Source organism: Paroedura picta, chromosome 14, assembly GCF_049243985.1.
Source record: "Paroedura picta isolate Pp20150507F chromosome 14, Ppicta_v3.0, whole genome shotgun sequence".
Taxonomy (NCBI): domain Eukaryota; kingdom Metazoa; phylum Chordata; class Lepidosauria; order Squamata; family Gekkonidae; genus Paroedura; species Paroedura picta.
In genome coordinates this window covers 15,204,865-15,232,192 of record NC_135382.1, presented here as the reverse complement: position 1 = coordinate 15,232,192, position 27,328 = coordinate 15,204,865, and the positions used below count along the sequence as shown (strand labels likewise).

At 45.5% G+C, this 27,328-nt stretch overlaps 1 protein-coding gene across 6 annotated transcripts in view; it reads right to left on the bottom strand.

Annotated features, from left to right (window-relative positions):
- Positions 1-3,549: 3,549 nt before the first annotated feature.
- PRR5 (proline rich 5) overlaps positions 3,550-27,328 on the bottom strand; it is a 49,180-nt gene continuing 25,401 nt past the window's right edge. For all 6 annotated transcript variants that reach the window (XM_077309675.1, XM_077309676.1, XM_077309674.1 and 3 more), the window contains 7 exons: positions 20,982-21,062; positions 14,831-14,879; positions 13,873-13,930; positions 11,140-11,231; positions 9,951-10,091; positions 8,306-8,444; positions 3,550-5,412 (listed from right to left, as the gene is read on the bottom strand). In XM_077309675.1, coding sequence (XP_077165790.1) covers positions 4,859-5,412; positions 8,306-8,444; positions 9,951-10,091; positions 11,140-11,231; positions 13,873-13,930; positions 14,831-14,879; positions 20,982-21,062 — 1,114 coding nt within the window. In that variant the 3' untranslated portion in view covers positions 3,550-4,858. The remainder of the gene's footprint in view (positions 5,413-8,305; positions 8,445-9,950; positions 10,092-11,139; positions 11,232-13,872; positions 13,931-14,830; positions 14,880-20,981; positions 21,063-27,328) is intronic.

Genomic DNA, 27,328 nt, shown 5'->3' with positions numbered 1-27,328 from the left:
ACGACCAGAACTGGTGTTGGGAGTCAGATACAATGAAGCTGAGGCACCCGTAGAAATAGATTTCCAGGAATTTTGAATCCACAAGAAAAAGAAGAGTGCCTTTGTGTGCGTGTGGTGATTGGAAAGAAACTGATTTTTTTGGAAAACCTGAACTATTCTGCCTTACTGTCTTATCAAGCCTAAACTTATTGTGTTTTAATTGTACTATTTAACACATTTGGCAGAGTAAATAAAATTTTAACTTATGGTTTTTGTCAAGCAAAATTGGGAGCATACTCAATATTAAAGAGAGGCAGCTGCTAACTGCTACCCTCTGTGCTACCTGAGCGCAGGTATCTTGCTTTCGGCAATCAGAGTGGCCGGCAAAAACAAAAGGGAAACCTGGAAACACAAATCCAGCAATAAAGGAAGTGTGTTATCTGGGTGGAAACAGTCTCATATGGTCACAACAGGGCTAGCGACAGAACAGCATAACACTGACAACGCTGAACTCCAAGAGTGTATTATGATACACAAACTATCGCATTGTGAACAAAGATTAGTCACACTTAAAAAGTCCCTGAAAACACTGTTTGCCTATTGTATATACACACAAGAATGGCCATCTAATGCTGTACGTTGGCTGGCATGCCGGACGTTTTGAGGAAGTCAAGCCTTGTCTTTAAAAAGCATTTAATTATTTCCTAAAAGGGAAAAGATTCCCTAGGCCCCCCCTCCCCCCAGTGCTCCCCAACAGTTCTGGAAGTTTTTACAAAGAAGTTCCACACAGGCGCAAAGCCCCACCAATGTGCTGCACAGAGAGCAAGAAAAAACAACAACAGCACTTTATATATACATGCAGTAGAAAAATAAGTGTATTGTTTTCCAATTTACAGCACTGTACAAATGCAAAGATGGTATAAATTGAGCCTGGTCTCATCTCTAAAATGCCCTGATCTACCAGGCACCTGTCCTCTGTTCAAGAGTTGTGCCTACAGGTGGGGGAGAGGTCCAAGAGGTGTGATTTCACCCATAGGAAGGAGATGGGGAAAGTGGAGGCCAAACTGGTCATGGCTTTCTTACCCCTGGGCCCGTAACACTTCCTCCTCGCACTGCTTTCTTTGTGTGCCTTCAGATTATTGCCTCCCTTTGCTCCAAGGGAGGAAAAGGCCCAATTCCCCCAGCCCCGACAGACAGACACCACTTTTGAGCAAGAGCACAGCTCCTTTGCTAATCTGTTCCAGCAACCTGGAAGCCCTGCAGAGAGGGCTTCTCTGGCCCTTCCCCTTAAATCTGGGGGAAGGACAACTCTAGCTCAGGCACATGTGAGGTGCTGATTCCAGACAGCTGGGTACCAATGTTGGGCAGACAGGTATGAAATCTATCAAGGCATTAAGAAAATCTGCTGCTTCAGATCTCTTTACACTGTCTTGTGGAGAACTGGGCTCCGAATACTTGCATCACTTTCGTTGGGAGAGAAAGCGTGCTAGGAAGCCCTGCTGTCACTCTTTACTATCTTAGAACATTTATTTATTTATCATATAGCAGGGGTGTCCGAACTGTGGCTCTCCAGATGTCCATGGACCACAATTCCCATGAGCCCCTACCTGGTATGTCTCTCGGGGGTGAGCAGTAGGGTGAATAAACATTTCAACTGACAGAAAGTACAGCCTTTCCTCCAAAGCAAAGCAGCTAGCGAAGGGACGTCTCCAGAATCCTCCAGTCCATTTCAGGAACCTGCCCTGGTTGGCAGGCCCCTGAGGAGGAAACCCAGGTGCAAAAATACTGTCAAGCTTCAGCCAAGCAGAGGAGGAGAGAAGCTGCCTCACCAACATCCCCGCTGGTTCTGCCCTGCTCAGGGAGAATGGCGTCAGGAAGGGAAAGGCAAAGTTCTGCCTCCCCTTCGACTTCAACAGCAGGCAGGAACAGCCCAAGATGTTTGGCTGGCCAATCGGTGGAGCATGATGGGAAATGGAAGTTGCTTCTCCTCCCCACGGCGCCAACTTGTAGAAATTGTGACACACACACACACAATATGCGTACGTTTGGTGTGAACTGTACCGGGTGCCCACTGGCCACATCATGGGAAACAAACTAGCATGAATGAACCACCAGCTTCTAAAAGGAAAGCACTGCATGGGACTGAATCCCTACCAGAGAGCCAGTTTGGTGTGGTGGTTAAAGAGCAGTGGCCTCTGATCTGGAGAATCAGGTTTGATTCATCCACTCCTCCTCCACATGAAGCCAGTTGAGTGACCTTGAGCCAGTCACTTTCCTCAGAGCTCACCTACCTCCCAGGGTGCCTGTCGTGGGGAGAGGAAGGGCAAGTGATTGCAAGTCACTCTGAGAGACACGAAGCCTGCTGGGTGACTTTGGGTCAGTCACCGTTCTCTCAGAGCTCTCTCAGCCTCGCCTACCTCACAGGGTGTCTGTTGTAGGGAGAGGAAAGGTGACTTTGAGGCCCATGAGGCCTGCTGGGTGACCTTGGGCCAGCCATGGTTCTCTCAGAGTTCTTTCAGCCTTACCCACATCACAGGGCACCTGTTGTGGGGAGAAGGCAATTATAAGCCACTTTGAGACTCCTTTGGGTAGTCAAAAGCAGGGTACAAAATACCCAGTTCCTCTTCTCTACCCTGAGCAGCAGAGATCTGGAAATACTATTACAGCAGCCCACTGCCATGGCTGGTTGGCAGTTGCCCCCTTCAAATGAAATAAATGCAGGAACAATGTGAGGCTCTGAGGGTAGATGACCAGTGAGGTCTTTGCCTTCCCATCTCTTGCTGAAATGCTCTCTGTGGCTGGGCAGAGATATTAACAATTGCATTTTCTCCCCTATAGTCCTCCAATTGTTGTTGTTGTTGTTGTTAGGTGCGAAGTCGTGTCCGACCCATCGCAACCCCATGGACAATGATCCTCCAGGCCTTCCTGTCCTCTACCATTCCCCGGAGTCCATTTAATAGTCCTCCAATTAAATGTGTACAAAATAGCAACCAGGTCTATGGATCATGTCATGTAGCTCACTGCTATTTATTTTGGTTCTTCTTCATTTGCCGCATGGTCAGAGCAGTGCTTACACAAAGCGTGAGGCTTAGTAAAGCATGCCACATTCTGCTCCGTTGATGGTCACAGGTTTGCTTTGCTTCGGCGGTGGTGGGGAAGCTTCTCTTGCTTTTGAGCCCTAAAGAAATGTTTATCTTTCAAAGAAAAATGCCTGCTTTAAAGACAAGATTTAAAAATATGAAGAAGGGTTGGTTTTTATACCCCAGGGAGTCTCAAAGTGGCCTACAGTCGCCTTCCCTTTCCTCTCCCCTGTGAGGTGGGTGAGGCTGAGAGAGCTCTGAGAGGACTGCTCGGTCACAATAGCACTATCAGGGCTGTGACTAGCCTGAGGTCACCCAGCTGGCAGCATATGGAGCGGGGAATCAAACCCAGTTCTGCAGATTAGAGGCTGCTGTTCTTAACCGCTACACCAGGGGTAGTCAAACTGCGGCCCTCCAGATGTCCATGGACTACAATTCCCACAAGCCCCTGCCAGCATTCACTGGCAAGGGCTCGTGGGAATTGTAGTCCATGGACATCTGGAGGGCCGCAGTTTGACTACCCCTGCGCTACACCAAGGCGGCTCCAGCCATTCAAGAGATATTGTTGTGTAGGGAGCAATATGCCCTTCACTATGCAGGCAGCTGCATCCCACTCAGGAGCGGACGACACCAGTAACAAGTGGCAGGACATGTCTGTCTGGTGCTGGTTCATGCAGCCATATTCCTCAGGATAGGATGGCCATACCGAGTGATGAACCGCAAGCTGGAATGAACCGTGACAGGGAGAATTTCTGTCTCACCAGACCCTCCGCTCTTAATAAGCCTCCAACCCAGAAATATCAATGGGACTTCAAAGGGACTAACTTTAGCTCAGAAGGGTGAGATCACATATCCAGCTTCATTTTAACTTTTTGCTAAAGCCCCACCCTGGAAGCTGCCAGACAGGGACATCCTAAACCCCCCCAATCCCAGTGCCTCCTTTGAAGGATTGAAATGGCCCTTTGTGCCATTTCAATAGCACATCCCACCATCAATATCTGGCCAGTGTATGGGCAAACGATGCACTCCTCCACATGCAGCCAGCTGGGTGACCTTGGGCCAGTCACAGTTCTCTTAGTTCTCACAGAGCAGTTCTCTCAGAACTCTTTCAGACCCACCTCCCTCACAGGGTGTCTGTTGTGGGGAGAGGAAGGAAAGGTGAATGTAAGTCGCTTTGGGACTCCTTCAGGTATTGAAAAGCAGGGTATAATAAAAACAAGCTCTTTTCTTCTTCATAATCCACAGCAACGTGCCAGGGAACCAGCAGCACACCTGTAGGAAGGAACCACAACACCTGCACATCCCCCCAGCTCCTGTTTCTGAAGATCCCTGCTGCAACACAGCATCCTCAACCATGTGGAAGCAATTTCCTCACCACGTGGAGAATCAGGCCTATGAAAGAACGAGGCTGGTCAGTCATGTCTAGAAGTTGGGGACACATCAGTTGACCGGGCCTGCTGAGCAAGCGGCTGAGTAGCACAGCAGTGAGAGGCCGGAGAGCAGGTCAGACATCCTGCAGCTAGGTCTGTTGCAAAGGCCCATTTCGTGTTCTGCAGTGCCTGTACCTCCGAAGGGCCTGGTTTGCAGCTGAAGGCACCTGGCGAGAGACTGACTGACACCTACAACTTAATGGCACCACCATTACCTAAATCTTCTATCAGTCCCCCTCATATCGCTCTGGTCCGAACGACATTCCCTCCCTCAATTGCTGCTCCCCTCTCAAGACCACACGGGGCAGGTTTTGCTGCATTCCAAAGCTGCGTCCTTAAGCATGAGCCGAGATCTTTGCACGGAGCCCTTCAGAGAATGCTCGGTCTGTTCACATCCATGTTGTACTCTGACGAACTGGAGCAGCTTTGGCCAAACTCCATGAAAATCCCATCGGAATCGGACTCTATCGACTCCAGAATCTGGTCCACTATGTTCTCGGGACTGGCGGTAGGGGCGATGGCCAGCAAGTCCGGGTCTCTGGACAGCTGAAACGCCCTGCTCGGGTCCTCCCCTGGGTACAAGAATCCTTTCGGTGGCTCCGACGCCTTGAGGTGACCAGTGTGCTGCCCGGAGCCGGCGGAAAGCCGTTCCGGCTCTCCTGGGTGTGAGTTTTTGGAGGTGGCCATGGAGTTCTTGGAGCCGCTGTCCATGATGGTCGTCAGGTTGGAGTAGTCCTGCATCTCCATGCACAGAGTCATCTCGGAGACGGAGTGCCTCCGGATGCCGGAGCTGCTGGGGGCTGCCCCCTCCGTTTCGTACTCGGCTACTGGAGTCAGCAGGGGGTTGTTGTAACTTTTGGATCGCACCACAGGGTTCTTGGCAGGGATGTCTCCGGATTTCGAGCGCCGGAAGAATCGCTTTTCTGTTGATAAACACATGAAGCCATTACAATCTGGATGCGGCTTTTCTGTTACAACTGGGGGTCAAAATCATAGAATCATAGAGTTGGAAGGGACCTCATGGGTCATCTAGTCCAACCCCCTGCAATATGCAAGACACATCCCTATCGCTCATCCACTGTAACCTGCCACCCCCTTAAGCCTTAGCAGGTTCTTATTTACTTTTTTTTTTTAACAAGACGTGAACTTTGGCCACTGCCCCTTCTTCTGTCTGCCCCCACCCCACGCTCAGCCCCACCCACTCAAGACTCCTTTCACTCACTTTTTTGTCGGCAGCGCCCCCTCTTCTAATCTTCCCTTCTGCCTTCTCAGGTTTCCGGGTGCTGAGACGGATTCTGGGCAGAGGGAACTGCCTGCTGAGGGTTCCCAAGAGGTGTTGGGGGAGGCACAGCAGTTTGGGTGCCAAGAGCGTCTTTCCTTTCCTCCACCTCTTCATCAAGATAATCAGGCGATTATAAAGCTGAACTCCTTGACTATTGTGAACCGTTGGCTGACCACCCGCATTCTCATAGCAGCATTTACCCTGCTCTGAAGCTGTGCACCTGGGAATATCGTAACTTGTCTAACCCGCAAGCGTGCGCTTCTGCTCCACTTCACTAAGGAACTAACTTCATGCGAAGGCAAATGAACACGGGGCCGTTCTCATAAGGCCCCTGGATTGCTGAAATTATCAAATGCAGAACTTCCCAGACTTGGTTCTGACTCTTTTAAGGCAATTTGAAAGCAAGAGTCAAGTGCAACAAATAAATTCTTATATTCTTGCACAAGAGTCTCATAATCACTTAAACCAAGCTTTCTTGACAGCCCTAGAATGCTTTCTTGACAGCCCTATGAAGGTTTCCCAAACATGTGGGAGTGAATTAATGGTCATGTAGACCCATCCAATAGCCAATGATGGGGCTGGAAGGGGAGGGGCCCCAGGTGGGTGTGCACACAGCTCTGCTTCCCAACCATATTCTGCACAATCACACCACTTCTGGGGCTTCCTGAAGCCTGAAGAATGTTTCAGGGGTTTCTCAATGGTAAAAAAGTGGAGAAAGGCTGACTTAAACCCAGATTAGTTGGGGCTTAATTTCTTGGAAGATCCCAAGCAGGCACATCTGCCTCCCAAACCCAGTTTCGTGGGTTCCAGTTTCGCCTGAAGCTGTCCACTTGTGTGTCAGGACATTTCTCAGTTGTGGCTCCATTGAGTTATAGTCTTCTGCCATGCTATTTTTGGAGGAGCTAAGAGCTGTCGACTTGGGAGACCCGGTGATTTCACTGACATCTACAGAGCCAGTGTGGTATAGTAGCTAAGCTGGGTGACCCTGGCTGGGTGACCCAAGCTGGGTGACCCTGGGCTAGTCACAATTCTCTTAGTGCTGTTCTCAAAGTGCTCTCTCAGCCCCACCTATCTCATGGATAGCCCTTCGTGGGCAGAGGAAGGGAAAGGTGTTTGCAAGCCACTATAGGACTCCTTCAGGTAGTGAGAAAACAGCTCCTCTTCTTTATCCACTTAGCCTCAAAAGAACATTGAGACAGCAGATGCTGTCAAGACCACTCACACTGGCCACTAGGTGGCAACAAGCCGATGATATTGCTTGCAAAGGAGGAAAACTCTGCCCTTTTGTCTTATGGAGTGGACAGATTTCTCTAGCAGGCTAAGAGAGGACTTGTTTACAACCCTTCCGCACCTGATGCCAACCTTTTCCCTGAAATGGCACCAACTCTCAGTTCCCTGAACCTCCCTTTCTCTCATGGTATCTAAGTCCTGAGATGTTTGTGTCAGCTGCCAAAGCGACTGCTCAGGACCAGCCATTTTAGATTGTTTGCCCCCAACCACATTACACTCCTGTGTCTTCTGGGAAAGCCATGGCAGAGATGACTATGGAAAAAATCAGTAGCAGCGTAGTTAGTGAGAGGGATCCAGCCACTGAAAACCAACGTCCATGGCAAGCTGGCCACAAAACTTCAGAGGGAAATATCCTGGTGATGACATTTCCCCCTCCCAACCCCCAGGCATCACCGGAGTACAGGCAGTGCCGTTGCCTGCAGGAGCTTTTTGCTGGCAGGTGGTTCCCACATTGCAAAACCAGCCACTGCTGGAGGAACTGGAGAATGGAGAATGGTTGGCTGCAAACGTCCCTGGGGTCACATGAAAAGCCCTGACCTCTTCAACCTCTTCACTTATCTGCAGACTCTGTACTCTCATCCCAAGACCCCAGAGCTACCAGAAGGAGAACAAGGATTGTGCAGGCTATACCAAGTATTTTCATTCTTTTTTTCCTGACCTTATGCTATCTGCAGAGATTTGATATTGTAAACTGCCAAAGGCATTTGTTTTATTGACTGAAAGGTGGTTAAACCTGTTAAATAATTTTCCTGATCCCAGGAGAAAACTCGTAATTTATGGACTTCACTATAGTTTCACCTAGCCTCCCCCCCACCTCCACAACACTGTGTCAAATCAGTAATACCTGCCCTGTTTGAGGAAGGCATGTTAATTATATATTCAATTCCAAACTTTGCCCCAGCATGCGGATCAAAAAATCTACACGATGGGGACACATGTACAGAAATGGGACACTTGTCTTTAAATAAGAAAAAGGGCTTAAAAAAAAGGCAAGTCCCCCTACTAATTAACAGTGACCTCTGTGCATGTGCAGTTGCCTCAAAGTGCTACCAAAGGTCAGTTTATATAAACCTGCTGGGAGGCAAATAAAAGAGGCAACTCTGCAAGAAAGGTAAGGAAACGGCAATTTTGCAAACTGGGGATTAAAATAGGGAACTGGGCATAGTTGGGGAAGAGTGAACAAAAGGGACCAGTGGGCTTTCTTTTCTCCCATCAGTCCTCTTTGGTTTCCCCTCTTGTCTTACCTAAAATACAAGATGAGTGAGTGATGGGCCCCTCATTAGAGTACAAGCCATAGGTGCCCAAATAAGGGGAAACAACTTTCTGTAACAGAGATTCCAGTTTCAAGTACTCTTCCGTGACTCCTTTCGATTCATGAACACCCTGGAATACAGAGAGAAGAAAGTTAAATTAATAAATTAGGTCACTGATGCTCACCCTGTGAGTGACAGTGAGCTGCATCGGCAATTACCATCAACCAGAAGGATCACACCACGATATGCCATCCATGCCACCCTTCCATACATAATAACAAGATACAACTTTTAATTTAAATCTGCATTCATATTCAGCCATTCCCTTAGCAGCTCAGGGTAGATCACAACAGAATTCAAATCCAATATTTAAAATACAAGTAGCCAAACATTACTACAAATCAAAGTTATAAAATTTAAATGTAAGATTTAAAACCTACAGGTTGCCTCCTCCTCATCCTCAGAATGTTATACTTGGCCAAGTTGAACAGAACTGAGGCGGGAATATAACATTCTAGAGTGTTTATCTAGCCGTTTTTTTTTCAACTTTTTTATCGTTGAGAAACCCCCAAAACATTCTTCAGTCTTTGAGAAACCCCAGAAGTGGTGCGATCATGAAGAATATGGTTGGGAAGCAGAGCTGTGGACATGCCCACCTGGGGCCCCTCCCCTTCCCACCCCCTCCAGGCCCATTATTGGTCAACCTGACCACATAAATATAAAAAATAAATAAATAAATATCACCTCATAAACATTTAACAAACTTAATAAATAAATAAAACACTAACTCTCACCCATTTGAGAAAACCTTCCAGGGCTGTCAAGAAACACCAGGGTTTCATGAAGCCCTGATTTAATTGTTCCCTCGCACAGGTATAGGTGACTGTTTAGAAGAGTGGGATTCAAAGCCAATGTGGTGGAGTGTTTAAGAGCGGCAGACCCTAATCTTGATTTCCCCACTCCTCCACGTGCATCAAGTTGCACTACCTTGGGCCACAGTTCTCTCATAGCTGTTCTTGTAGAACAGTTCTTTTACAGCTTTCTCAGCCCCACCTACTTCAAAGGTGTCTCTTTGGGGGGAAAGCCGCTTTGAGGCTCCTTTGGGTAGTGAAAAGTGGGGCAGAAAAAGACATTTCTTCTTCTTCCACATTTTGTGATGGGGAAAGTCTGTCTCCCACAACAGATACTGCGGACACATTTTTCTGATTTGTTCTAACTTGTGTCATGAAATGTTGGTTCTCCCAAAGTCAACAGGTGCAAAACATCTCTGTGTGGTAGAAGTTTCCGCAACTACTCTGCGCAGGAGTAAACCGTGTCAATGAAATCCAAGTTTAAAAAATGCTAACTTTTCTCCAGTTTGTAAAAGCTCTTTTGTTAGACGATCTGGTGAACCTACAGTCCTGCACTACCAGTACCCTCAACGATCTTACGTCCCAAGAAACAAACATTTGTGGTGGAAATGGAGAAAGCCCTGCTATCTGTGGGACAAGATGCAATAAATGACTGGTTCGCTACAGGAAGAGAGTCAACGCACAGAGTACCTGAAAGGCGGAAACAGCCACGAGAGTTCAAAACCGATAATTGCAAGTGATGCAGAGAGACAGGTTTAAAAATCCAGAAAAATCTATATATATACCTGAAGGATAAGCAGCATCTGAATAATTGAAGGCGGAACTCTTGCTCGCGAACGGGACAGAGCATCTTCCAGTTTGATATTGAGGGTTATAATATTCCTGAAGTGTAAAAGTGCAAGTTGGCGGACAGAGGGCTCTTTCCCCTACACAAAGGAAATAAACAAGAGCGTTCAACCATTTACGGGTTATTTGCTTTCAAGCTGTTATGTAGAAGACACATATAGTGCAATCCCAAGCAGAGCTACACCCTTCAGTATCTGCTGATGTCCACTGAAACTGTATTCAGGTCCTAGAGAGTCAAGCATGTGCTTAAATCCCAAAACAAATGGGATTCAGAGGAAGGGAAGTATGAATGGATTGTGACCTATTTTCCCTGTTTAGATTCTTGTATTCCCAAGACACCTATTTACATGTTTTATTTCCTTCTATGTATTTATTTCTCACTTTTATATAGGCCACTATCTGTTTCATTTGTATTTGTGTTGGCCAGGCAAACCCAATCTTATCAGATCTGGGAAGCAAACCGGGGTCAACCTTGGCTAGTATTTGGATGGGAGACCTCCAAGGAACACTAGGGTCATGACACGGAGGTAGGCACAATCTTAGGACCCCCTGGCTATGTGACACTATTTATTTATTTTTATTGTATTGTGAGTGTAGGGCAGCCAGGAGATCTGAGGAATGTCTGGCAGCTAAGCAAGGGATGTTTGGAGGCGGTTGGCCAAATCCTGGCTCCACGAAGGACCACCCAAATCCTTGGAGGCCTCCCATCCAAATAGGAGCCAGGGTTGGCCCTGCATAGTCTCCAAGATGTGATGATATCAGGCTTAACTGGGCTATCCAGGTCAGGAAGCTATACGACATGTGATAAATCATAATGTTTGTGTTATACCGAGCATCTTTTTTTGACAACACATCAAAGCTCTGTATGGTAAGACAGAGTAAAGCAACCTGAGCAAAGTCAGGCCTCAAGCTGACCCACCGACATCTGGACATTAGCTGAAACACTAAAGGTCTTTCTCAAGCCACATCTGCACCATAGCAGAACTTCAAGGTAATTGTTGTTTTCCTCATCTTATTCCAACACTACTGAAAACAATAATCCTTATTTTCGTAGCCCGTCGATCCCTAGCAGAATTATTTCAGTGAACTCAGAACAAAATGGACTTTTGTCTGCCTTTGGTATGTTACCTGCACAGGATAGAATATGGCCTGAAGCATGGGCAGGACATCGCTAAAAAAGAAATCCCAGGTTTCAGCCAAGGTATCCAAAAGTTTCTGTCCTAGAAACAGAAAAGAAACCCAAATGTATTTGGTCAAAGGGCACAGGGAGGACCAGTCTGAATGAAATTGGTACACAGCTGGAAAAAATCTGAGTATAAAGCACATGCATGTCACATCTGAACTTGTTCTACTATACCAGCAAGAGAGTAGATCCCCTTCCTGGTCGCCACTTTTAAAGAGACAAGCATAAAGTAGTGTATGTATGTGGCTCAAATTACATTCAAAAGTGTATACTTTGTTCCTGGACATGGAAACACGAAACATGTGGTGGCCTTTTAAATTCCAACTGCAGGTAGATCAATCTGTCTTGGGATTCAATTCATTCAACATCTAGCTAATATGACCAATCTCCAAGAGGCAGAAGGCCTCCAGAAGATAAAAGAATTCTTACAAGTGGTCTCTATTTCCCTTTGCTGACAGCTCTTAAGAAACTGAAGTGATGGCAAAAGTTTCTGACTTTATCTGAAACAATAAAAAGGGCTACCGCTGTAGTGCAAACCTTGCTGAAACTTGTTCCTCTCATTAATTTATACAACTGCCATGAGGCTACTAAATTTTACTGGCGAGGTTGGTAGTTCAAACAAGACAGGAATGATGCCTGGCTAAAGCTATGTAATTTCAATCTCGCCAGAAGGTTTTATGGGTTGGGTGGGAGAAACCCACAGGAATGAGAAAGAGAAACAGGAGCAGCTACCCAGGAGCTGTTCAAAACATGGAATAAATAATGTAGACCAACTTCATCTACCTTTTTTTAACATTTGAAACTAGGATCTATATTGGGGGTAGTCAAACTGCGGCCCTCCCGGTGTCCATGGACTACAATTCCCATGAGCCCCTGCCAGCGAATGCTGGCAGGGGCTCATGGGAATTGTAGTCCATGGACATCCGGAGGGCCGCAGTTTGACTACCCCTGACCTATATGAAGAGCAAAGGCGTTGACAGGAAAGGCGCTAAGATCCAGGGTGGTGTGGGGGTTAAAGAGCAGCAGTCCCTAATCTGGAGAACTGGGTTTGATTCCCCACTTCCCCGCATCTTGAAGAAATCTGCCCAAAAACCGACCCAATCCCTTCTCTCAGAAAGATTTTGATTACATGAAGAGGTGGGTTTTAATCTATTTAACCAATCTGAAAACCTAAATCAGGTCTATTTAATTAATGGTTTATTATTTGTAATTTCCAGGAAGATATTGTATCAACTGTTTTTAATCCTGAGGGTTACCCACCCTGAGCCTACCAAGGAAAGGCAGGCTATGAGAATAAAATGATGGTGATGATACAGCCAGTTGGGTGACCTTGGGGTTGTTCACAGTTCTCTTACAGCCATTCTCACACAGCAGTTCTCTCAAAACCCTCTTAGCCCCACCTCCCCTCACAGGGTGTATGTTATGGGGAGAGGAAAGGAAAGGTGTTTGTAAGCTGCTTCGGAAAGTCCCGCTCCGAAAACTCATTGCAAGTGCGTTATCCAACGTGTGCAGAATGAACCCAAGAGTCAGTCACTTGTCAGCCAGCCACGGCCCAACTGGGAGTCATTGAAGCTAATACTGCACGGTGGCCACCCCACCAGGCAGAATGGTGCTGCGGAGCTTTCTGATCTGCAGCTTTCCGTGTCCCCACAGGAAACACATTTCAGTGCCAGATCTGCTCTGGTGCTGAAATGTTTCCCCCTAGGAAACACAGCGGCGGCAGATAGGTTCCGCCACGCAGAGGGGGGGGGGGCATGGTTTGTTTTTTATTTTGCAATATCCTGCCAAATAAGAAAAATGCCCCATTCTGCCCTGCGGTGCAGTGAAACACCACAAAGCCGACCGGGGCATTTTTAGCCCCCTTTGGGCCACTGTAGGACGGGGCCCTCTTAGTAGGCTAAGGGAACACAGATTATCCCACATACCCTTAGTGTGGGGCACCTGAGGGCCCAATACTCAGCAGGCCCAGGAGGAGGCCTGGATACTGTGTCATGTGGAAGCAGGGATTAGCCCCACTTCCATATGAATGTTTTCTCGCCCTCTTCCACCTGTGCGGAATTGGTCTGGGGGAAGTCCCTCCCCACTGCAGGCCATTAAAACCCAGCAACACTACCGGGAACTACAGCAGGTGTTTTCCTGATAGTGCAGACTATGCCACCTCTGAACCTCTGGGAAATGGGACATTTCTTACTTAAGAAAAGACTCCCTATAAGATCAAACGACTGGATTGTGTTGTGGTTTCAGTATTTTCTGGTCAGGCATCGTCTCTTTTCCAAATTGTTCAGATTTAAGGGAGAGAAAGATCTGTCATCAACTTGGCATAAAAGAATACTGATGTAGCACTATGAAATTGCTGACCGAAAGAACAAAAGAAAAAAACATCTGAAAGAGGAAATGGCAGCTGTGCAGGCTCTCCGTTGAATTTTTCCAACCAAACAGCAGTCTCCCCAGTTTTGTTGCCATCTCTCCTAAAACTATGGAGCAAATTAGGCTTTGGAAAGATCAGAGAAAGCCAGGGAAACCCTGGGGGATGCATGAATGCTGTAGGGAAGCAGGACCAAGAAAACAAACAAACTTCAAGCCAATGGCACTGAATGTGGGGCATGTGGCCCATGTGGAGAGACACAGAGCTTGTATTTTGGGCAAGGCACAGCTGGCTTAACTGAGGTCTCAAATACCTTCATAAAACCGGATCTTGTCCCTCAGGATGACCATGCCTTTTGTAAGAAGCTGGTTCTGTAAATAAAACAAAGTAATTTTTCAGTTCTTCAGTCCTGTTGCTCAGATTTTCTCTTCTATTTTGATCACAGGGTCCTTTTTAAAAAACAATTCATTAAAATAACTTTGCCATTATTAAATTAATGACTAGACTCCTCTCTCTTTCTGAGATGGTAAAAGGTAAAGGTAAAGGTATCCCCTGTGCAAGCACCGAGTCATGTCTGACCCTTGGGGTGACACCCTTTAGCATTTTCATGGCAGACTCAATACGGGGTGGTTTGCCAGTGCCTTCCCCAGTCATTACCGTTTACCCCCCAGCAAGCAAGCTGGGTACTCATTTTACCGACCTCGGAAGGATGGAAGGCTGAGTCAACCTTGAGCCGGCTGCTGGGATTGAACTCCCAGCCTTATGGGCAGAGCTTTCAGACGGCTGCCTTACCACTCTGCGCCACAAGAGGGTCTGAGATGGTAGCCCTGCCCAAACTGTTATCACTTCTAATTGCGGTTGGGATGTTCCTCCAGTCAAATAAAATCCCAGAATGCAAACAGAACGTACATTAGGGAGAAGTCTAACCTTGCTTTCACCCTAATATATTAGTTTTCCAGGGAGGGTGTTTTGTTTTGTTTTTAGGGTGAAGCCATCCGCACGTGGAAATCGTGTGGCCCAAACTCAGGTTTATCATCTTGCTGAGATTTTGCTGCTTAGGTAAATTCAAACAAATCTCTAATATCTTTTCGGTATACAACTGAAATGTGTAGAATTCCTGTGTACCTCCGAGAACTGTACAAAAATTCAAAGAGGTTTTCAAACGGTGGGTTACTGGGATAGAGACATCTGCTATGCATCACTGGTGAAGGTGGACCAATGAATGAAGAAGGGGAAAAGAAGACTATGACAAAAGAGCAAATTGAACAAACCTGTAAATATTCCGTAAAGAAGGATCCCAGCTCAGTTTTCAGCAACTGCCTGTTTCCAAGAAAGAAACAAAAAAAACCCTGTTACCATCACATAACGCTCTTCGTACAATATTGCAATGAAGAAGGTTCCTATCTACAAAACACAGTGGCCCAAGATTTTGTAATAAATATTATGAATATATACTGCCTTCATTTTCTTAGATTACAAGTATATACCGAGTGGCAAAGTAGCAGCCCAGAACACGTATGATGCAAGAAAAACAATTAGATTACCTGAAATAGATTCAACTACAGAAAAATTTTTCTCAGGTTAACCTCACAGGCTTCTTTCTGTGATGGTACAGGAGGGGAGAACAATGTGCTAAACAACTTCAAGTCCCCATGGGAAGAAAAGCAAGATATATATTTAAAGGATCTGGCTTCCATTTTCCTTCTCCACCTCACAAAACGATAGACTGGGAAAGTGTAGGAAAAGAGGAAGGGGCAGATGAGGCAGCTGGCACAAAGGCCTTGTGAGCAGAACTGAAGGTCAGCAGATGTTGCTGGCTGGAGCTCCTGTAGGCTTCGGAATTTCCACTCAGGCGAGTTGGTGTCTGAACCCCCATACATGTTTCAAATTTGCCTCCATTCCAATTGCCAATGTGAGGGCTTCAGAACATTTGCTGGAAAATTTGTGACAACCCTCCACCCATCCTATTAATTAATTAATTAATTAATTAAATATATGCCACTTCTCTAAGCCAGGGGTAGTCAACCTGTGGTCCTCCAGATGTTCATGGACTACAATTCCCATGAGCCCCTGGCAGGGGCTCATGGGAATTGTAGTCCATGAACATCTGGAGGACCACAGGTTGACTACCCCTGCTCTAGGCAAACACTTCCATTAACCTGCAACAGATAATACCTGTCCCAGGTGTTCTCATGTGTATAGGACTCAGTGGCTGAACACCTCATTTGCATGTAGAATACCCCAGTTTCAATCTCTGGCAGCTCCAATTAAAGGGTGTCTGACAGCAGGGCTGGGAAAGAACTCTGCCAATAGACTCAACAAACTGACCTACTGGGTATAAAGCAACCTCCAATGCTCAGTGTAGCTTGAATCACCACTCTGGATACTTGGCAATATCCTCACATTCTTGTCAGAAAGATCTAGTTCATCCTTGACCAGAGCGTTAGGTTAAAAAATTTTTCAAGTGCTTTTTTCCCCTCTCCAATGGAAGAGTCGTTATTTTGTAAAACTAATCACCATTAATTTCATGGATGCCATTGCGAGCACAATATTAGGCAAACTTGGCAGTTTCAAACTTGTAATTAATATCTTCCAGGCGATTGCCCCTAGGAATTAGGTGACAGACTAAATGCATGTTTTATTGATTTATAAATGTGGGGTGGAAGAATAAAACCATAAATCCATATAATAATCCAAATGTTTAAAAAGTCTATTTATTTTCAAATTTCTAGGTCGCCCTTCCTCAAGGGCTCAGGGCAGTTTACAATATATATACTATATAATAAAACAATAATTAAAACATTTTAAATAATCAGGTTTATATTTTAAAACAGTCCCTCTGACGAGGGGGGAGGGAGGGAGTGAGTAGTGGGGTGCTTGCTGTTAACTACTGAGTGGCCATACAGATGTTATCCTTTGTGTTTATGTCGGAAGGCCAGCTCAATGGTGATATTTATAGGCCTCAGCTCTAGGCTCAGAGGAATAGCTCAGCTTTGCAAGCCCTGCAGAACTGTTTTAAGTCCTGCAGGGTCCTGATCTCGCTTGGGAAAGCATTCCACCAGGCTGGCTCTGATTGACGCCAATTTAACTTCTCTGGGGCCAGGAAACTTGAGCAGGATTTGTACACTCAACTGCAGATTTCTTTGGGGGTCATAATGGAGAAAGTGGTCCCACGGGTACAAAGGTTCCAGAACGTTTAGGGTCTTAAAGGTAAGAACCTTGAACCTGATTCGGTAGTACAGTGAAATGCCTAGAACCCCAGGATTTCCATACCACAACATTTTTATCATTTTTATCATAGTCTATCACAGGCTCAGAGGTTACAAAGTGCCTTTAGGTGATAGGCAGGAGGGAATGAGAAACGGAAGTAGGTGTGACCTTCCAACCAACCCTGAAGTTATCCAGTGCCAGAGAAATTCAACTGGCCCTAGCCTGTGTAGGACAATAGCCAGGTCAACACTTTAGTTACAGAACTTTGAAGGCCAAAAGGAAAGAATGAACTATCCTTTGGAGACAGGAAAGGGGGTCAATGATGAGAATGCCTGGACCTGAGAGAAAAGGTGCTCCCCCCACCCCCATGAGGGATTAAATCAGTCTCCATTTCAATCTGGAGCCATTGCGAACACCTGTTGATAACACCACAACGGGAAAATCCTCTAACTACTGGGACAATGCTAATGAGTGTTTTCTAAATGCTTGCCATCCCAAAAATAAATTGCCTATTCTAAGTTTCTGTCATCAGGGTATATAAGATTAAGGCCAGAAGACTGTGGTTTTATCACCTTTTCCTTTTGTCTTTCATGTTTACCCAATTATTTCCTTTTTAGATTTCTTTAACATTTTGATTTGTCTGGTCTAAGTGAAAACACGTTAAAGTCCCTATTCAGTCATGCGCTTCACAACTAGAAAGGGGAGGGGGTAGCAGGTATTCTTTACTGCCCTAGAGCCCACAAATAAGAGCACCCCAGTGCCTTCACAAATTTTCTTTGGCTTTGTTTGTCATACTGTTGACTGTATTTTCTCATTACTGCTACCACAAAACATATTACCTATCAACTCAGTTTCTCATTATTTTTTTCAAGCTTTATATAACCCTGAGGTTTTTTGACAGCTCTGGAAGGGTTTCCCAAATGGGTGGGAGTTAATTAATTTTAAATACATTTTTAAATATTTACTGGGTAATATCATAGAATCATAGAGTTGGAAGGGGCCATACAGGCCATCTAGTCCAACCCCCTGCTCTACGCAGGATCAGCCCTAATGTGACCATATATGGTCATGTTGCCCCCCCAATGGCCAATGATGGGCCTGGAGGGGGTGGGAAGGGGAGGGGCCCCGTGTGGGCGTGTACTCTCAGGGAGAATGTGCCCTAATAACTGACTTGATGATGGCAGTAAGAGAGAACCAGAGTAAACACATGAATGGAGACAAAGAGAAGCCTCCCTGGGCAGGAGACCCAATGGGGTAGTTGTTTTGCTCCAATGTGGGCAGAAATGTGGGCTTGTGAATCTCCTGTTCCCAGAAGTGGACACCTACATGCACAGTTCTCTGGCTTGTGCGAAAATTACTGTCCCAACACTTTTCAGTGCCTTCAGGTATTTTTGCTTAATATTAAAACAATTTAAGGAAAGGGTAAGTTATCTTGCCTTTACATTTGTACAGGTTTATAGAACAATTTACACATAAACTTTGACTTTCCTCAAATATGGTTACAATCCTAAGGCTAATCTTCCTAAGAGTAAGAGCACAACATTTACTTCCAAGCAGATGTTCTTCACAGGCTGATTCTGTGAAGGCTCAAGGGGGTGGCCGGTTACAGTGGATGAGCGAGAGGGTTGTGAGTGTCCTGCATAGTCCAGGGGGTTGGACTAGATGACCCAGGAGGTCCCTTCCAACTCTATTATTCTATGAATTGGTTCTGATAACATATAGACAATACTTGACTGTTTTTTTTCTTTAACCCAATATCTTATTTTCAGTATTCAAAAGTACATGCAGTACTTCTAGAAATGTGTTTACCAAATGCAAGTCAAATTAAGGAGGTTACATTTGACCATGGTCTATTTAGGGCATCAGAACATTTTCTCAAATGAACATTTGTTTTTCTAAAAAAAACCACATGACTGTCTTTTTCTTGATATCTAGAAGGGGGGGGGGGTGTCACGCAATCCTGCAGGATAACAACATTATGCTTAACATCAGAACCAAGTTTTTTGCTCAGTGTATTCTCCCAGTAAATTGCTCTGGGATCAACCCCTTTCAATTTGGACTCTCAGTAAATGATGCACAGAAGTCCAAGCACTTTTCCCCCCTCATGCACAGCTATATTTTTTCTGGATATAAAGGTGAAAAGAGCAAACTAACATTCATGTTTGCTTTGCCCACAACTTCAACATCTGGAAGCAGCTAAAAATACCCCAAAAGCTTGAGTCAGCAATGCTAATTTCCTCTCTTTCAGCTGCTTGGATAACTGCTGCAGAACAATACACCAAAAAAGGGAGCTTCTTGCAGTTTTTATTACAGTGTTTTTGATAGCCAATGTGTAGGATTGCCACTTGAGAACTGTCACACTGTTTCATGGTCAAATAATAACCAAGACCCAAGTTATCAAACTATTTCTAGAACAGAAAAGGGATTTCATTGTAGCACGTTAACATTGGATCTTTGTTTCCCAAGCTTAAATGTTCAAGTTCTAATCTGAGTTGAAAGGGGAGTAAGTGTTTTGTTTGGTAGGATCATTCTTTCATTAGACACTGCTCCAGATACCAGCTATGTGGCCTTGACTTAGTTTTCAACAAGCCCATGGTGGTAATAAAAGGAATAAATTGTACTGCTTGGTGTATTAATGGTATGAAGAAGAAGGGCACATGGGTTTCCTGGAAAATGAATTTCAGAATCATAGAATCACACAAGGAGCCTGGGCTAGTCACAGTTTTCTTAGAGCTGTTCTTGCAGAGCAGTTCTGTCAGAGCTCACTCCACCCCCCTAACCTCACAGGGTGTCTGTTGTGGGGAGAGGAAGGGAAGGCAACTGTAAGCTGCTTTGAGACTCCTTTGGGTGGTGAAGAGTGGGGTATAAAAACCAACTCTTTTTCTTCTCCTAGACTGTGGGGATAATAGATCTGCAAAATGGAGTTAAGGAACACAGGGGGGATTTCTCTACAAACTTGAAGGAAGTCCCAAGTTTGCAGGAAAATCTGAAATCCAATGCCAGTTACCATAACACAGGCTAGGGGAAGGGAATGGCAAACCACCCTGTATTCAATCTGCCATGAAAATGCTAGAGGGCGTCACCCCAAGGGTCAGACATTACCCAGTGCTTGCACAGGGGATACCTTTACCTTTAATTGACTCTGGTTTTGTACCGTTCTGTGAATTACACAAAGAAACAGGACAGCTCATGCAAAGAGATTTTAGCCCTTTAAAATGACTACGCTTGGATTACATCACGGTTCAAGTGTTAACATGTTTTAATGAGAACATCCAGTAACTTCTCCAGCACAGGACATAACTTTGCTCTCAATTACAGAGGGACACAACTGTGCCAGCAACTGTGCCAGGGCTCTTCTTGATCTTCAGCTCTAACTGAATCCAACTAACAAAACTCATTCGTAGGACAAAGGCTTATAGCTGAGGCTGCTCCTCTTCCTTCCTGACCCAGATAGCCCAGGCAAGCCTGATCCTTTCAGATCTCAGAAGCTAAGTAAGGCCGACCCTGGTTAGACTTTGGATGGGAGACCACCAAAGGTTTTGACGGAATTCCCTCCAAGGAACGCTAAAAAGGCAGGCAATGGCAAACTACCGCCGAACTTCCTTGCCCACCTGCCAAACAATCCTCAGATCTCCTGGCTAAGTTGCCCACACCATACCGTGAATAAATCAATCCTCTTCCTTGCCTTTCAAGCCACCAGCGTGAATTGGGGTCTCACATGGACCTTCCTCCATCCTACTCCTACTGGGTCTTTCAAACGGTGACGTTAATACAAAGGCTACAGCAGTACAAACACAGAGAGACTACAAGACACTTTCCAAAGTCGTTCGACAAAACCAGTCAATGAGACTGCACCATGATGCCAATTCATTTTGTTCATCTATTGCTCCTTTTCAAAATTCAAGAAAAACAGACCCAGAAATAGCCCCTTGGTATGACAGTTTGATCCTGAGTGCAAGGATACCTTCTCAGTGCACCTGAGTGTTAAGGATGGCAAACTCTCCAGATATGAGGAGCTGCAGTGAATTCTCTTGAAATGTTTAAAAAGAGGGACAGCTCTGGACCGAGCAATTATATCACCATCTAGTACTGCATCCATACTGTATAAAACAAGACAGTATCCTCCAAAGGCTACAAGAAAGAAGAACGTGCAACAAAGAGATTCTCTTGCAAAATATATTGCAAGAGAATGTCCCTGATGATTTTACTCACCGGACTCCATCATTGAGATTGTATAGCTCGTGCTCTTGAAGGCCTTTCCTCTGGAAAACAGCTATTACTCCATTGTGGATACTGTGAGAAAACAAGTGGGAAAAGAATGTTAGTAATCAATCCGGCAGGAAGATTTTACACCTTGCATTCTCAGATGAGGGTGGAACTATGCTGGTGTCTGCCAAAGAGAGACAGAAGGGGAAACTGCAGGGCTGAGGGGTGGGTGGAAGAAGTGAAGGAACATCAAATGCTCTTCCTGTTTGTGAGCACCTAAAACACCTTGCATGGTGGCCACGTTGCATAACGGATGTACTAAAACAGGGGAAACTGGGATTCATATTCTTGGTTGGCCACAAAACTTGCCCTAGGAAAGTCAACTGGATTAGCCATTCTCAACCCTTTTTTGGCCATTTTAGGAGTTCTTCTCAGGTTCCAGGAATTCCTGCAGTAGGCTGGCCGCTTGCACAATGAGTGAGGTCAAAAGGCCTAAGAATGAAATAACTACACTCAATGTACCTTGGCTTATATATATATGCAAGACAGAAGAACATTTCACCAAGAGAAGCATGTGTGTTCATTCCCCCCCCCCTTGAATGCACTAACACAAGCACACACAATGGAATGAATTACATAATTTGTTTTTCTTTCCTTTGACAAAGGTCGAGGTTTCTAGCAATTAATGATGTCATACATGACATAAAGAGTATCTCATCAGTTCAGTGACCAGAGCACCTCATAAACCCTTTGGGCATACACCCTTCTCACATTTTTCAGTCTGCGGCCCCCTTAATGTGTGAGGATTTCCCCAGGAAGCCATCTGGCCCCCACTGAGGATGCTTGTTCTAGATCAGTGGTTCTCAACCTTGGGGTCACAACCCCATTTAGGGTCACTTGGCCCCTTCCGCGGGGTCCCGAGGTTGCTGGCCGCCATGATGGTGGCGGTGGGCGGTGGCAGGTGGTGGCAGACAGCAGAGGCAGCCAAGTCATGGCTATGGCCGCCTCCACGCTGCCTCAATTATTGTGCGCCAACGCATGCATGCGCACACATGCTGTCACCGCCGAAGTTTGGGTCGCAGCAGTAAAAACACTGAGAAACACTGTTCTAGATCCTAATCCAGTACTTTAATCACTATACCAAGCTCTCTCTTTGCTTTAGGATGCTTTGGGCTGATCCTGTGTTGAGCAGGGGGTTGGACTAGATGGCCTGTATGGCCCCTTCCAACTCTATGATTCTATTCTATGAATATTTTTGAGTTCTGGGAAGACATCATTATATGTTTTCCTTAACCATTGTTGCTCCTGAATACCTATACCGTGCTTTAAAAGTGGCTGTAAACCAAGATGATGAGCTAAATTTGAAGTGAGCTTTCACTAATCATGGCTAAGTGTTCGTCTATAGCAAACAAGCCACAGTTAAGAACATTTTCATACCCTTTGCTGAAAGGTAACAAACTGTCGCCTTAAACACATTTTCTGGGGGCAGCATTTAGGTCACCAAACTCAACCATGAGTCTTTGGAATCTTAAAAAGGATTAAGGCTGTTAATGATGATTAAGATTATATGTGCACTGGGCCTCTTTCTCTCTTTCTCTCCCTCCAAACCAGCTTGGTACAGTGGTTAACAGCAGCAGTCTCTAAGCCGGAGAACTAGGTTTGATTTTTCACTTCTGTATATGCAGCCAACTGAGTGACCTTGGGTGACCCTGGTGACCTAATCTCTTTCACAGGATTGTTATGAGGATAAAATAGCACAGCATTATGTGTGCTGTCCTGGCAAGAAAAAGGGGATACACACATAAAGCAATTATAAAAGTAACCCTGGAATAGTTACCTAGCAGCCGGGGGGGCATGATTTTATGTTTGGCTCTAGTCTATCACTACTACAGGTGAATTAGCTAACCTCTAGGTGAAGCCAGGAGATTTCTTGGAATCATAACTGATCTCCAGACAACAGAGATCTGGTCCTCTAGAGCAGAGGTAGTCAACCTGTGGTCTTCCAGATGTTCATGGACTACAATTCCTGGCAGGGGCTCATGGGAATTGTAGTTCATGGACATCTGGAGGGCCACAGGTTGACTACCCCTGCTCTAGAGAAAATCGCTGTCCCCGGAGGGCTGGTGGTGTTTCCTCTGGCCTTCTACACAACTGACGTCTCACCGTTCCCCAACACTGCCCAACCCAGCCTGCACCCCCCAAGTCTCCAGCAACGGTATATTGCCATTAAACACATTAAAATTACCTATGTTTAACCCAAAAAAATCTTGAACATATTGTAGATGTCTGAAGTGCACATAGGAATTATCATTATGTAATGCTGTAGATCAGTGGTCCCCAACCTTTTTATCACCAGGGACCACACAACGCCTTTTACTGAGGCCCGGTGGGGGGGGGAGTTTACTCCTCTACTCTCAACCACTGCCCTAATGCTCTCTGATCGCTATGGTAATGTTTAAACATCCCTCCAAAATAAGATACAGACACGCCACAACAATGAACATAAGGAACATTTTATTTTCATGGAAATTTTAACTCATGACAATGACAAATCAATGGGAACCCTGAGCTTGTTTCTCTGCAACGAGATAGTCCCATCTGGGAGTGATGGGAGACAATGACACCGAAAGTGTGTTGTAAAAGGCCAGGGGGGATGAAGTAAAGGGCCGGGGGTGGGGGGAGAAGGCGTCCTTCGGGGCCCACCTCCAATTAGTCGAAGGACCACATGTGGTCCGCAGCCCACAGGTTGGGGATCGCTACTGTAGATTGTCTTATACTTAAAAAGCACAAACTGCACATTTTGGGCAAAATATTGTCTTCCATTTCACTCATTCAAAAGGAAAATTTCATTACAGGAATTCCCCCCCCCCCAGCGTACCCCAAATTTCCCCAGGAAAGATGAAGAAAAACAAGCACAGCTTTTCCCCTGTATGTTTCCTTTTATTCCTGGGCCCTCCCATTTCTGCACTGGCTTGCAGCAACGTGTTATCTCTGATAGCCCTATTCTCCTTTCCCAAACTCCAAGTGACATTCTGGATTACCAAAGCAACCCAAACTGATAATCACCACATAGGCCATTCACAAGGGTGGTAATTCGTCATTTCTCTATGTCAGCTCAGCTTTTCTTTAATTTTACATAATTATCTCTCCTGCTGTGTTTTTCCTGGCCGTCAGACCATGCCATTTATTTACAGTCAAACAACCCATCTATACTCCCATCGTGTTTGCCTTTTAAAATTTCCATTTGCACAACATAATTTTTCAAAGATAACAATATAATGTAAGGACAGAGTGAAAGAGACAGGGAGGGAAAGTCTTCTCATGCAAGAAGGAGGGCAGGTTCTTACATTTAATAGACAGCATGTGAACCATTTCTTTGTGGCTGAGTGCCAGGCCACACTGAGTAATTCCGGAGAGCTGCTGCATGTAACCAGCACACGGTACGCTGCCTCCTCCCAAGGATCACAGCAGAAAGACCACCCAGCTCTAGGTTTTGCCCTTCAGGCAACTATGTTCTAAAGTAGGGGGTCCCTAAACTTTTTGACCCTGTGGGCACCTTTGGAATTCTGACACAGTTGTGGGAGAAACCACAAAATAGGCTGCTGTGGGAAGCAGTCCACCAAACCAGGGGTAGTCAACCTGTGGTCCTCCAGATGTCCATGGACTACAATTCCCATACGCCCCTGCCAGCATTTGCTGGCAGGGGCTAATGGGAAATGTAGTCCATGGACATCTGGAGGACCATAGGTTTGACTACCCCTGCACCAAACAACTACTGTGGGAGGCAGAGCCAGCCTCACACCCACACGCGGCTGAAGTTCAGGGGACGAGAAGAATAGATTTTATAAATAAATTGGGCAAGGGGAATCAAAGAATAAAAATAAACTCTGTAGTGACACCTGCCACTCAACCATCACTTTAATCTCCGCAGCCAGTAATAAGCCTTACTGGACAGGAACCCCACTTTCTAAAAACACTTGGCAGGTATCAGAAAAGCACCCCCTGGGCACCATGCTGGGGCCTGCTGTTCTGAAGTACAACACCCCACCCTGTGCCCACTCACTTATACTGGAAAATGGGATGCCCAGCCGGGATATGACCAGCTCCTTGCCTCTTGTGCCCCAGCAATCTGTGTGTGTTCGTGTTCTGGGCGACCCTAAAGAGTGTCCCCTACTCTTGGGGCCTGAATTTTACCTATAATGCATTTGATTTGATACATGAACAGCATAGAACAAATTTTGAGTCCAGTGGCACCTTTAAGACTAATGAAGTTTTATTCAAGGTATAAGATTTTGTGTGCAAGCAAGCATTATACCTTGAACAAAACTTTTTGTTGGTCTTAAAGGTGTCACTGGACTCAAATTTTGTTCTGCTGCTTCGTATCAACACGGCTACACACCTGACTATACCATGTAATAGTAAGGCTGGACGCTTTGCTCTTGCTTTGCGGAAAGAGCATAAGGAAGGAGCAGGCAGGAAGCGGTAATGACCTCTGCTAATCTAATCCTGCTCCGCTTTGGCAGCGTTTATGTCTTGCCCTTGTTCATTCTCCTTTGTTCCAGAACGCAGCCATTCATGGCAGATCACTCCTTTCCTTTCTACTGCAAGCGAATATAAGGCTAAGGATTTCAGGACTGCTGTTTTGCAGTTCATCATAAGGCACATGAACCTCCTCTGAAGACCACTGCAACGAAGCCCAACACTGCAGACTGTGGGTGTTCATTCGGCTAATACAAGCCTGAAAAATACCTTGTCAGTATTTTGGGAGCATTAATTTAGCTGGATACAGATTTTGATTTTTGTCTGGCTACCGAAATAGCTGAGTCAGGAACACACTGAAAATATTTGGGATTTTTCAGGGCCACCAGATGCTGGAGTTAAAAGGATTGGAGTTCCTTTAAATGCCTTCAGACTCAAGTTCACTCCAAGCCAAAGTTGCGGCTAGGGGTAGAGGAGGCATTTAAAGGGACTGCAATCTCTTTAGATGCCCTTCCCCCCCCTGGAAATGGGGGGCACATTTATTATGTTTATCCACCCCGAGACAGCTCTCCGTGAATGGCGGAAAATAAATTTAAATAATAGTAATGATATTTAGGGGTCCATAGAATTGAACCCCCTAGTCTAATCTTTTTTTTTTAACTGGGGAGGGGGCAGTTGAGGAGAGGCACCAGCACTATATAACCAATTTGGTGCCTCTACCTCAAAATACAGCCCCTCCCAAAGCCCCAGATCAATTCTCCTTCATAACCTATGGGGACCCATTTTATTTCTCCTACGTTTTTGAATTTGCGGGGACTGATTGGCTGTTTTGGCAAAGAATTGTCATATGGTTATATTTGGATGTGTGACACAGTTTACTAATTTAACAGAATTAATTTTTGCTTTATATTCCGACTGTCATGATGGTCCATTCATAGTCTGAGGAAGAGTGCTTGCACTCAAAAGCTCACGCCTTGAATCAATCTTTGTTGGTCTTAAAGGTGCTACTGGACTCTGATTTTATAGTCCCCATCGATTATAATGGAGCCAAAACAATTTGGCATTCCTGAATATTTACCAAGTCTGAATACCATACCGGTATTGGGATTCAGGGATATCGAGAAATACTGATAGTTGTTGGGTTCAATATAGCTGAACCTGAAACATACCAGTGCTTGTTTTTCACATATACTGTAGACCAGGGGTAGTCAACCTGTGGTCCTCCAGATGTTCATGGATTACAATTCCCATGAGCCCCTGCCAGCAAATGTTTGACAGTGGCTCATGGGAATTGTAGTTCATGAACATCTGGAGGACCACAGGTTGACTACCCCTGCTGTAGACCATTAATAAGGAAGTTGGACTCTTTGAGCCAGTAAGGTCAAGGCTGACAGTCCTGCTTCCCCAACAAACCAAAATCGGTGTATAGCTTGCTAACCCTACCACCCTACCTTTCGGTCAGGAGCCCCACACTTCCATTTCCCCCACCTCACAGTCACAGTCCTAAAAAAGGACCGAGCCTGGATGCCATATAGCCCAATTCCTTGGTCAATGCAAGAAGGCCTAAGGAACCCCACCAGATGGCTATCCGGCATCTGCCTGAACGCTTTCAGAAAAGGAGAGCCCATTTCTCCACTTGGTAACAGGTTCGGTTTATTGGACTGCTCTTTTTGCTAGGAATGTTGTTCAGTTGAAATCTGCCCTCCCGGTAACTTAAGCCCTTTAGATCTATGGCCCTCCAGAACGACAGAGAACTTCAAGGCATCTGAAGAGAGCAATTATATCTCCCCGCAAGCCCTTTCTTCTGCTGACTAAACAGTTCCCTTCAAGCTGCTTCATAAAATTTATTTGCCAGATATTCAAACACCTTCTCT